The 12,926-nt window shown below is 42.1% G+C and overlaps 1 protein-coding gene across 1 annotated transcript in view; it reads right to left on the reverse strand.

The window, feature by feature from the left end:
* Positions 1 to 11,818: 11,818 nt before the first annotated feature.
* UBE2G2 (ubiquitin conjugating enzyme E2 G2) overlaps positions 11,819 to 12,926 on the reverse strand; it is a 69,878-nt gene continuing 68,770 nt past the window's right edge. Inside the window, exon 6 of the mRNA XM_033946425.1 lies at positions 11,819 to 12,899. Within this exon, the coding sequence (XP_033802316.1) occupies positions 12,787 to 12,899 (113 nt within the window). The 3' untranslated portion in view covers positions 11,819 to 12,786. The remainder of the gene's footprint in view (positions 12,900 to 12,926) is intronic.

A 12,926-nucleotide genomic window follows, 5' to 3' on the forward strand; every position in this document is an offset into this window, starting at 1 on the left:
GCAATTTTAGAGCAAAAACCTGTAGGTTTCCCTATAGTCTAGGCTCAGAGGTCTGAATAAAAATACTAATTCAGGGATCTATACATTCAGTGTCATCTGCTAGCACATTTTTGCAGTAGATTTTGAAGATTAAAGTTTTATTTTAAAATTGTCTCCAAAACTCAAGTATACAAAATTCAGAAAGAGAAGATAAACCTGAGCAACCTTATTGCATCTACCCAAAATCCACGTGTCCTAAAGCAAACTGAACAAGCTTCTAAAAAGTGTTTATCTTTAGCAATGATATTCTCCTCTAGGGAATAATTTTTAAGCTATGAATGTGCATGAAAAAGAGGCTTTTTGCCAAAATGACTTATTTCAACATTACCTAAAGCATATTTGGGTAGAGGTATGTACTTTAGGCCATATCAAGCATACTTTACCTGCTGAGGTATTTCTGAAGACAGTTTTGGCTTACATGTATAGTTTTGCATTTCCAAAAGGTATGCATGCTTAAATTTTCTCAAACATTTTATCCATACTTCATAGTAAATGTCTACGTGTAATTTCAGTGGAGTAATTAGAAAGGAATGCATGCACAAATTACTTTGAAAACTGATGTAACTTATTCACATACTTGCTATATCCTGTAAATTAGACAGCTAGCTTTTTATTAAATTTATTCTCACCCTCATCTTGGGTAATTTAACACAACAGAACGGCAAACAAACATATGTGGTTCATAGTTTTAAACAGCAGCATATGCACTTATATGTGTACTGTACATATTTGGTTCTAATGCAGCTGTAGTTAGGAGCATCTATGTGCTGTTAAGAATAGATGTATACAGTATCTGCATATTTTATAAAATGTAAACTTAAGTCCCAGAGCTGCACCTGTTCTGCTTGTTCTCAGGTTATGCATATATTTAATTTAATTTAATTCTTATATACCGCTAATAACCGTGCGGTTTCTAAGCGGTTTACAAAAATGAATGCATTAAAAGATACAATAAATAAAAATAAATAAGATAGGTACTTGGAAATTCCCTAACTGTCCCAAAGGCTCACAATCTAACTTGAAGAGACAATTTATGAAAAATAAAGATAAAATATAAAGACAGAGATAGAGGATAGAGATAGAAATGAATATTCCACCAAGTAATGAATAAATAAATTTAAAGATAGAATTAAAAATAAATAAGTAAAATAAATTAAAAAATAGAGATAAAAAATAAGTATCAAGAGAAATAAAAAATATATATTTAAAGTATTCTCCCATGCTGGATCGGGGGAGGGGTGTAACTGTGATCAGGTGCTCTGCTGGAGAGGGGCTCCCGATACTGCTGCTGGTCTCGGTGAGCCGTTGGCACCGCTTCTTTTAAAGTGTTCTCCCCTGCTGGATCGGGGGAGGGGTGTAACTGTGATCAGGTGCCCTGCTGGAGAGGGGCTCCCGATACTGCTGCTGGTCTCGGTGAGCTGTTGGCACCGCTTCTTTTGAAGTGTTCTCCCCTGCTGGATCGGGGGAGGGGTGTAACTGTGATCATGTAAAGGAAATGTTATGGGGGCAATTCTACAGTATATCTGGGTGCCTCCATTTAGGCCCCTTGAGACCGCATAGCAGGAACCTAGGCACTTATCAGTACACCTAATATTTAGGTCCTCCCACTAACACCAGCCATAGGGCTAGATTCACTAAGGGCACGGATCGGATCAGATCCGTGTCCGGGGGGCTGATTCATGAATCGCCCTCGTGCAAATGAAGGTGATCGGAATCACGCCAACTGCCTGCTTGGATCGCTCTATAGCGATCCCAACGCATGCCCAGACCATCTGTAGATGGTCTGTGCATGCGCTGGCCCTCCGAGCCCGGCAGAGAATTTTTTTTAACCGTTTTAAACTTTTTTGCGAGCATATGGTTTGAACCTGTTTTAAGCACACGGGTTAAAACCACGGGCTTGCACTGCGGGGAAGAGTGGGAGAGTCGGGGCTGCAGGAGTTCAGGGCAGGCCAGAGTTTGGGGCAAGTGGGAGAGTCAGGGCTACAGGAGTTCGGGGTAGGCAGGAGATCGTGGCAGGCAGGAGTTCGGGGCAGAGAGCAGGGTGGCAGAACACAGGGCAGTCAGAAAGAACCTGAGCAACTCAGGGCAGGATTAACCAATAAGCCAAGTAGGCACGTGCCTAGGGCCCGAAATTGTCAGGGGGGCCTGATGAAGGAGGGCATAAACATTGTTTTTTCCAAACGTTGATGGGCCCCTCCAGTATCGATCGGCAATGCGAGCCCCACCCCAATTGGCAATGCAGCCCCCCCCCCCCCTCGACAGAAAGTAAGACAAGCAAGCAACGTGGGTAAGAAAGGCAACGGGAACTGTAATTGCTCAAAGCTTTCTTCTGACACAGCTTTCTGTTCCCGCCTGGGCGCATGGTGGGGTGGGGCGGGGCAGGGGGCCCAGTGTACTTGTGTGCCTAGGGGCCCTCGATGAATTAATCCTGCCCTGGAGCAACTGGTCCTAAGCAGTTGCTTGTTTGTGATCGGCCAGCCCAGTCGGTGTTGCAGGGTTTTTGTTTGTGAATCGCTGCCTGCTATCATTTGAATGCCGTTCCCCTTCATTTGCATGCACGGATCGGAGGATGATCGGGACACGGGTTAGTGAATTGGGTCGCAGGGAAATTGGGTCGCAAACCGATTGGTTTGCTTAGTGAATCTAGCCCAAAGAGATGGTGTAAGTGTAGGCAACTAAATGCAGTAGGAGTGTGCAAACTTACAATATACTGTAAGTTGCATGCATAAATGAAATGCTCCCCTTGCAAATGCACTTTTCCTGGTATTCTATATGGCACCTAGTTTTAGACACCAAAATTTAGGCATGTTCCCATGCTGCACATGCAAATTAATTGGGCAATGAGTCAATTAACGCCATTAGTCGGATGCTAACACCAACTACTGATGTTAATTAGCACCCATTAAAATTCACACACACAAGGTTGTGATACTGAGAAAGTGACGGATTGTTGGCAAGATGAGCCTCATGGCTGTTGTAATGTTTTACATATTCATGAACAGAAGCAAGCTAAAAACCCATTTCATGTTTTAAACTTTTCCTCAAATAAGGAATGTCCCTGAGGTTATTTTTGTTTAAACATAACTAGGCTTATTTTTAACTAAGTCATTTAAGTGGTCTATCAGTGGAGGCCGTAATAGCTGGGTTTTCAGAATGCACCTTGCACCTGACCAATATGTGTCAATGTAAAGCAATAGGTACATCTCTTTTTATCTAGTCACTGTGAATTTGCATCTTCAGTACTGGGAATATTTTTAAAGGGCTAATCTGGGACAGCTCAAAGGATGCAAAGGGAGGATCACCAAGCCTCCTGATTAATGTTGACATCATTTGGTAAGTATGTGGAAATCAGAATGAAATCAATTACAGTATGGCACTTTACATCAGTAACTTGAGTACATCGGACCTGGAAGTCACAGAGCAGATACACACTTCTCATAGGTTTACTTGTTGTCAAATGACTTACTAGAATAGAATGGTCTTAACAGCAGAAGAACTGTCAATTTGTCTTTCAAGAGAGAGAGAGAGAGAGAGAATAAGAATGAATTTAGTTCACTTCTAAAACTAATTTGACTGTGTTAAGAGGTTTTGTGGTGGAGAGGGGAACATGTCAAGGGTGCCCACTATCCCCTTATTATTCATTTTATCTTTGGAACCTTTGCTGTGGAAATCCGGGAGGATGGTTCTATTTGGGGGGTCTTCTAGGGAGACAGGAAGAAGTACGTTGTCTGGCATTCACCGACAATGTCTTACTGTTGTTAGCTCACCCCCAAAGATCTTTCCAATAGGTTTTACAGCTGGTTGCTCTCTATGGGAGGGTGTCGGGCTTTGAATTAAATTTAGAGAAATCTGAGGCTTTCAGTGGGTATAACTACGAGGATTGGACTTCCCCATTCCCATTACTAAAGGTGGCGCACAGACTCAAGTATTTGGGGGTTTATATTACTAGAAACCTTAGGAAGGCTTATGCTGAAAATTTTCCTCTATTACTGGGAAAGTCAAGGGATTTACTTGCTCTTTGTACTAATTTCCCGCTGCCTTTGCAGGGCAGAATTGCATTGTTTAAAATGGTCTTGTCTCCAAAATGGATTTATGTGAAGCAAACTTTTACTATGTATGTGACCAATAAGGATATAGATCTTTATCACAAAGTTTTGCAAAAATTTCTTTGGAACATTAAGAAACCAAGATTGACTCTTACGCAACTTTCTTTGCCTCTGGGGAGAGGTGGTTTGGCATAGCTGGATCTGAGAAGATATAATGTTGCCTGTTGTCTTAGACATCTGGTGGACTGGATTAAGCAAATAAACAAATCCCAGCAGTTGATGGCACCAACGCATTTGCTATATTATCTTTATGCTAAAAGACCGCATCGGATTTTTCCTACTCGTTCTCATCTGCTGTTGAAATTCATGCGACAGTGCTGGCAATGGTTGTGTAAACGAATGCATTTACCTTTTACCTCTACCATACTTTTGCCTTTATGTGATCTGGACCCGGATGGCTCCAAGCTCTATTTACAGAGATGGTCTACTCAGGGTCTCTGTTATGTGAGGGATGTGGTGTCTGAACAAGGATTTCCTCTTTCTTTTCAGGACCTACAAGTTCATGGCCCTTTGCAGGCACGAGATTGGTTTTCATACTGTCAACTCACCCATTACCTCTGTTCTTTGGACCATAATACTTTGAATGAAGATATAGCAGACATGGTAAAGGAAATTTTGACTTTGTCTAGACAGCCCAGAACCAGCCTGTCCTTCCATCAAGTCAGTTTGGGCAGCTTTAGTGTTCCCTGAGACTTTGATGCTATAGCAGTGGTGTGGAATCAAGATCTTACCTCTTCTGAACACCTGACCGGTGATGGCTTACGTCTTCTTATGAAACATCTACCCCATTTGACTCGATCGGTGGTTCTGCAGGAACAACACTACAAATTCTTGTTACGTCTTTATGTTTCTCCTTACAAGGCTTATGTAGCAAGATTTGCCCCTCATGCCTGCTGCTCAAAGTGCCAATCGACACCAACTGGGTTATTCAAGTTTATGATATATTCTAATGACAAAATAGAAATAAAATGATTTTTTTTTCTACCTTTTGTTGTCTCTGGTTTCTGCTTTCATCTTCTTTTCACTCTTTTTCTTCCAGCGTCTGCCCTGTCTCTTCAATCAAACATCTGCCAGTTCCATCCACTGTCTGCCCTCTCCCCCTTCCATATGTATCTGATTTCTTTCTTTGCCCCTCTCCCCTGTCAATCCAGCTTGTGCCTCCTCTCCTTTTTACATCATTCATTCCAGCTTCACTGCTTTCTTCATTTTTATCTCTCCTACACTAGATCTAGCATCTTTATCCCTCTCATTTCTCTGCTGACCCCCTTTCCAGCATCAATCTCTCTCTACTTTCTCATTCCTCTCTACCTTTTCCTTCATCTGATCTCTCCATTCCACCTTGACCCCTTCCCCTCCTGTAATCTCCCTGTCAGCTGTTTCCTTCCTTTTTTCCTTCTCCCTTCCCTCCTCCCCTATGCAACATTAACTCTCTTCCCATCCCTTTCCCTCCTCTCCTCCCAGCAGCATCTCTCCTTCTACCTCCCTCCAGGTCCAGTAGCAGCTCTCTTTTATCCAGCAGCTTCCCAGCCTCCTACAGTGGCTTCCTCCCCTTCCAACAGTTCTCAGTACTTGCCTGCAGCAGTGATTTACTTAGGCAGCCTTGGGTCTGTTGCCACCTCTGAGGAAAGAGGAAGTTGCCAGTGAATCACTGCCCTGGCAAGTAGGAGAGCCGCTGGGAGGGGAGATAGCCACTGTCGAAGGCTCCCCAGGATCTTGCTCCCGCACACGCTGATCATCTCCCTTGTACCTGCAGCTCTCTCCCTACAGATCATTGATCGAACCATATTCCTGTCGTTCCCTTCTTGGTTGGGGTGAGAACTTTTCAGCACCCCTTGTAGAATGAATTATATGTATCCCACATGGAATTATTTATAAATCCTATTTGTAAATGTGTGTGTGTATCTGTGTTTTGGGGGGCTAGGTTTAGTTGCAGGGGGTAGTTTAGGGGTGGGGCAGATGGTAGAGCAAATGCAAAGAGTAGATTTGTGGGGTGATAGAGTTTGGGGTGATGGTGGTGTGGGGGAGAGGTTTGAGCTGTTAGAGGGCTAGTTATAGGAGTGAGGGGAAATTGCTGGGAGTGTTTTGTAGGTTGAACAATTTGGGGTAGTGGGATAGGTGCAGGATGAGTAATTTGGGGGGTTGAACAGTTTGGGGGTGTAGTGGGGCAGTTGCATTGGTAGTTTTAGGGGTGGAGCTCTTTGGGTAGTTGCAAAGAAGTAGTTTGGGGTGAGGATAGTTTGGGGGGCTTGGGAAGTTTTAGGGATGATGGGACAATAATGGAATAGAGGGTACTGTGGTTCCTCCCAACCTCGGGCGATCAAGACAGGCTGCTGACATCGGGACCTTCACTCTCTGAGTCCCGCCTATTTTGTTTCAACTTCCTGTTTCCGAACAGGCGAGACTCACAGAGGGAAGGCCCCGATGTCGGCAGCCTGTCCTGATCGCCCGAGGCTGGGAGGAACGGCAGTTGGCAGGAACCGCAGTCGACAGGAACTTGAACTGCTGACTCTATCTCGCCGGCCCTGCGCAGACCGGCAGAAATTTTCTGCGGACTAGCACCGGTCCGCGGTTGAAGAACAGTGATCTAAGCGGTTTTATAATTAGGTACTCAAGCATTTTCCTTATCTGTCCCGGCGGGCTCACAATCTATGTAACATACCTGCGGCTATGGAGGACTGAGCAACTTGCCCAGGGTCACAAGGAGCAGCGCAGGGTTTTAACCCACAACCCCAGGGTGCTGAGGCTGTAGCGCCATCCACTGTGCCACACACTCTTCCCTATGTCCTGGTCCTGTGATAGGCTGCAGACCTTTTGGTCTTTTGTGGGACTTTATCTACAGACGATCATGAAGAAGAGACTTCCTCTGTGGGTGAATGTTATGCTTTTTTACAAATCTCATCTTTGGGACTATCTAGGGATAATTCTTTGTTGGCTAGGAAATGTATTCTTTTGGCAGCAGGCTGAGGTACCTACCGTTACTATGTGAAGAAATGAAATGATCACTTTGTTAAAATTTGAATATTTGGATGTCAAACAATTTGGTCCTGGTTGTTGGAAAAAATTCCGGGCTATTGGGCTCTGGTTTGGGACAGTTTGTCCCATGAAGCCCAAAGTGCTTTTTTGAATTTTTGACATTGGAGTGCTTTGGGGGAGGGGTGGGAGGTGGATTCTGGTCTGCTCTGCTCTTGCTGGTTCCTGATGTCTCCATGAAGAAACCACATGGTAGACTCTCTTATCATCTGTTGCTTTATGGTTCTGAGTTGTTTTCAGATTGTTATACCTTTTGTATTGTACAAATCATTTTTGAAAATAAAAATAAATATATTAAAAAAAAACACAGTAATTTGCCATCTGCTACTAAGTATTGGTTGCCTGCTGGGCAAGATTTTCCAGCAGCCTCAGATATATGCAGATGTGGACCTGAACTGCTTGCCATCTCGCCTAAATTCATCTTGCAGTTTCCTTTCAGATTCAATTGAGGAATTTGAGAACCACAATGCAAACAAAAAGTAATCACATGAATCTTGAATAAGCGTAAACATAAACATCAAATACTCTGATGAATATAACTTATTTTTTAGTGCTATTTTAAAATGATTTAAATTTTAGTGCTATTATAAAATGATTCAGGGTTCTACTGGAGTGCTAATCAGGGTCACAACACTGAAGTTGATCCATCGGGAAATTCAGTGTTAGATTGTGCAATCAAGTACTTCTATCACCTTGTGTGCATGGTCTTATTCTCCAAGTAGGTCTAAAATCTTCTTCTATTAAAATACACACAGAGTTACTGTAAAGGCATAGGATCTCAGCTGAGCTATTTAATATGCTGCATGAGAATATGACTTGAAATAACTTCTAATCCTAACACTACCATGAAATCTCTTTGGATTACTGCAATTGTCATATACCTCCATTCTCCAGCTGTGACATCGTAATAATATTGCCGCTCTCTCCTTTCCAAAGCTATCATCAGGTATGCACTGATAACTCTATTTAGGGATCACAAATTATATGACTGTAAAATATTTCAAGCAATATAGTTACATACAATGACTGTTCCTATTGAAGTGTAATCTTTGAAGGTTATTTACTAAAATGCACTATTTGCACAAACTAATTGAGAATTTTGCTTCCTGCTGTTGGCTCATGCATATGACCTGGGAAGAAAAATTGCACATGAAATTTTGTGGCCTAAAATTTTGCAAAAACAAACAAGTGGTAAAAATGGAAACATGCAAAACCTATTTCACAGAGCTTAACTATATGCTAACAGTCAACGAGCTCCTCTGCATGATTCTTCATCACAATATATCACACCTATCAATTTGAAATTGAATAAATGTTTGCACACTGAAAACTGCATACAAAATTTTATTCCGTGCAAAAGCAAACAAATTCACAAACTGCATTTTGTGTGCTCCAACGCCAAATTATGTTACTTGCCATAATGCACACTCATTAGCTGCGAGCATAGTTATCAACATGGGCTACCTTTAAGTTGTGTAATTTTAGCACAGGTCCCAGTTTATGCAATAAGACCTGGTTACTAATAACAGGGGTTAACAGTAACATAACACACTTAATGGTAGCCCATGCTGATAACTTCTCCCCTTGGCGTTTTATCATGTGAAGCACCATTTGGAGAGTTTCTCGCACAATACATTACTGTTCATTTTTTATACTGATTTTCATTATTAAATTAGGTCTAATTATATTTATTGTATATGACATAAATGTATTAACAAAAACAATTCCACTAAATTTTTGTGCTGTGTGAAAGGTCAAACATTCTAGAGCTAATTTTGTTCATGTTGAAAAGAAGATATTTAGATTGTCTCAGTGATTAATCAGCTCTGTCTGGTACAGAATTACTCCTGTGCATAATTTTTGCATACATTAGTATTCCAATGCAGTGTAACGTATATACTTGAATATAAGATGATCCAGATATAAGTCAAGGTATCCTTTTCCCCCCAAAAAAACGAGGAAAAAAGGTTGACTCTAAGATAAACCTGGAGGTTAATATTCATGTGCCCTGCCCTGCCAGGCTCTGCCCCAAGCCCCCCTCACTCCGTGATAGGCTCTGCACCCTGTTCCCCACTCTCTCCCAATGTCCTGCAGGCCTCCACCGAGCCTGCCGTATGACTTGATATGCCAGGACAGGAGGAATCCCTACTGTCTCCTGTCCTGGCCGACTGACAATTTTTTTTACCTACCTCCAACCTCAGTGTACCTTTTTAAATCTCTGTTGGTCCAGCGGTGTACAGGGCAGGAGTGAGCTTTCTGCGCTCCTGTCCCGCGCTGAGCCCCTCCCTGAATGGCTGCCTCAAATTCTTGCGCCCCAGTGGTGTACCGAGCCCGAGTGAGCTTTTTACACTCCTGCCCAGCCCTGAGACGCTCTCTGATTGGCTACCACCAATTCTCATGAGTCCCGCGAGAACTGGTGGCAGCCATTCAGCGTCGGGCAGAAGGCCATAAAGCTCACTCCTGCCCGGTATACCGCTGGACCACAAGAACTGACAGCAGCCATTCAGAGAGTCTCAGCGTGGGGCAGGAGCGCAGAAAGGGAGCGCAGAAAGCTCGCTTCTGCCTAGTACACCGCTGGACCACTAGGGATTTAAAAAAGTACGCAGGGGGAGATGGAAGGAAGGTTAAAAAATTGTCAGAGTCAATTGGAACAGGAAATGGGAGGGATCCCTCCTGTCCCAGCCTACCAGGTCATACGGCATGCCGGCAAAGGCTAGGAGAGGGACGGGTGGGTGCTGACCTGAATATAAGATGAGACCCCCATTTTTGGCCCCCAAAATCTCATCTTATATTACAGTATATAAAGTAATTGTTCTCAACAGACTTTGCAAAATGATGACAGACCCTTTTAAGTGTATGTAATGGTTTGCATGACCTAACTTTCCCCTTTTCAAACAGTGATATTTTCTAAAGACATGAGTTTGGAGCCAAATCCCAGTCAGGTGAGCACTGGAATACCCAAAGAAATGAAGCATAGCAACACTATCTATCAATGTACACCAGGGATACAAACATCTGAACTCCAAATTTGAAGAGAATTTACTTAAAGGTAAAAAGGAGAAAAGCTTCAGAGATGTGCTGTTTCAGAGCTACTTATTTTAAAGGTGGCTTACTGAACTTCAAAGACAATTGTGAAAAAATCCAATGCAACAAATTGAAAATACATCAGAAAAAAGGCGATCTTTTGTCTAAATCAGTGATTTTCAATCCAGTCATTGGGACATAACTAATGACAGATTTGCATACAATGAAGGTGGCATATGCCAATTTATCTCATGCATATTCATTATGGATATCCTGAAAACCTGGCAGGCTGGATGTGGCCCAAGTACTGGATTGAGAACCCCTGATCTAAATAGAAAATTGATGTCAAAAGACATGCTTAACTTTCTTTTCAGCGTGGATCTTGCAAAGTCATATACGTTTTATACATTTTCAGCTGATGAGAGATTCACTTCAAGCTATCAGATTGTGATATCTCCCACACACAAGGTAATTTTATAGACCATTTTCACAAGTAAAACACTGTACGATACATGTAATAGGCTATTATAAAATTGTGTCATGCCCAAAAGTATGTGTGGTGCAAGCCAGCACATACCTGCCCAGGGTCACAGCTAAGCCAGAGTCAGAATTTACATCTGTTTGTCAATACAGGCACGATTTCTGTACGATTTGTCCTAGTGTTTTATAAAAATACATAGGTATCTTTATAAGATAGGTTGGAAAGGTGCCTATTATCCTAGATACCCTATTAAACTATCCCCGTACAGTCTGGAAAATCAGTTTGACTATTTTGTCCTGAAATACATTTATCAGATACATGTTTCAGTTGAGTTCTGGCAATTTTTTCTGATAAGCAGACTAAGGGAAATAAATCCTGGCCAGTCTCTATTAGGTCATAAGCATTAATGAATTGTTGCATAGGTGACAATAATTCCCAGGCTGTTGTGGCATATCTTGAGAAAAATGCACAATGCCTCAAGAACCTTCGTGTATTCAACCCCCTTTGTGAATTACTGTATACGATAGTTTGCTTTTTCCAGAATCAATTAATGAAGGTTCTCGATTCCATTCCAACAAAAGGTGTATAGAAGCTACTAAAGATATCTGGAGAGGGGAAAGATGAATATGTAAAAGGTACAATTAGCTCTGGAGTAATGCAAACATATGCCAAGCAGCCCTCTTGCAATATTGCTAAAATGTTATCCAGAGAAGCTGCCTTTGGCACTCACAGCAATACTGCACAACATTTGGGTATTTGCATACAAATATGTCAGAGAACCATTTAAAATAATCTGCACAAATAATCAGGGCCAAACCATAAGTGGATGCAAAAGATGAAAAACCAGGAAGTGTGTATTGCTTTCTTCCCATCTCTAGGTTATGGAAGAGAGGAAACTAGAAATCATGGAGAAGGGAGTACAAGAAGGGAGGAACAAGAACGGTAAGACGCAAGTGTGCTCACCTATCCTAGGAGCTAAGAGATTAATTCTATAATTGTGCACCTATATTTGTGTAGTATCTATTCTATAAACGAATATAGGGCGCCTATGCTCCTTTATAGACCTCAAAGACCACAACCCAGTCGGGTTTTCAAGATTTCTGCAACGAATGCGCATGAGATCGCATGTATTGCTTCCAATATATGCAAATAGATTCAACGCATATTCATTGTGGAAACCTTGAAAACCCAACTGGACTGTGACCCTCAAGGATCATAGTTGTCCACCCTGCTTTATAGCATACTAGTTCCACAGGTCGAAATATGCATATAGGCACTTAGGCACGAGAACTTACACCAGCAAGAGAGTTGTGATCAGGCCTAAATGCTGCAGATGCATGTGTAACATATACTGTTCTATAAGTTACGCACGTGTCAGTCCCACCCACACTCTGCCCATGTGCACACCCACCTATAAAATACATGCTATGTAAGATAAAAGTGCACAGGTGATTTTTGGCATGTATGCACATATGTTCACAGCTAGAATTATGCCCCTTCTAATAACAAATCAGTCATTCTCGTGCATAAACTCAAGCTAGGAAATCACAGATCAGCCAGCTTCTGGATTACTGCGTGAACCCCATAATACAGAGAGAAAGGGTCCATCCTTCATCTGCTACATTTTTCAAACATCTATTTTATCTGCCTTGAACACTGGTTCTCAACCCAGTCCTTGAACTACACACTCAGCCAATTTCTAAGGATATCCACAAGGAATTTGAATGAAATAGGTCTGAATAAAGTGGAAGCAGTGCGTCCAAATCTCTCATGCATGTTCATTGTGTGATATTCTGAACACCAGACTGACGGGCGTATCCTGAGGACTGGATTAAGAATCTAGAAAACACAGCCTAATCACTAAGATTGAAAACAGATTTATCAACTAGCTAGTGTTTCTTGAATTAACCTCCTGCCTTTTTGCTTCTCTTCCTCTCCCCTCTCCCCCAACCCCCCCCCCCAAAAAAAAAAAAAAGCCAGCCACACCATACTAAATAAAATTGAAACCCAGAGAATTTGTAGGTAAAATCTGCTTTTTGGTACCAATGCAGAGCACACACTGATCTCCAATGGTCTCAAAACAACGAACAATGTCCATCTGTTACTTTAAAGGCCAAGTGATTTCTTTACGATCTGCACGGCAATTTTATTAAATTGTTCTCGATCTTCCCGCCACATTTTAGATGCATCCACATTGGCTCCACTCTCATCATTTGGCTCTGAAAGGAGAAAAACAGCAGTATGAT

Source organism: Geotrypetes seraphini, chromosome 5 (genome assembly GCF_902459505.1).
Source record: "Geotrypetes seraphini chromosome 5, aGeoSer1.1, whole genome shotgun sequence".
NCBI lineage: Eukaryota > Metazoa > Chordata > Amphibia > Gymnophiona > Dermophiidae > Geotrypetes > Geotrypetes seraphini.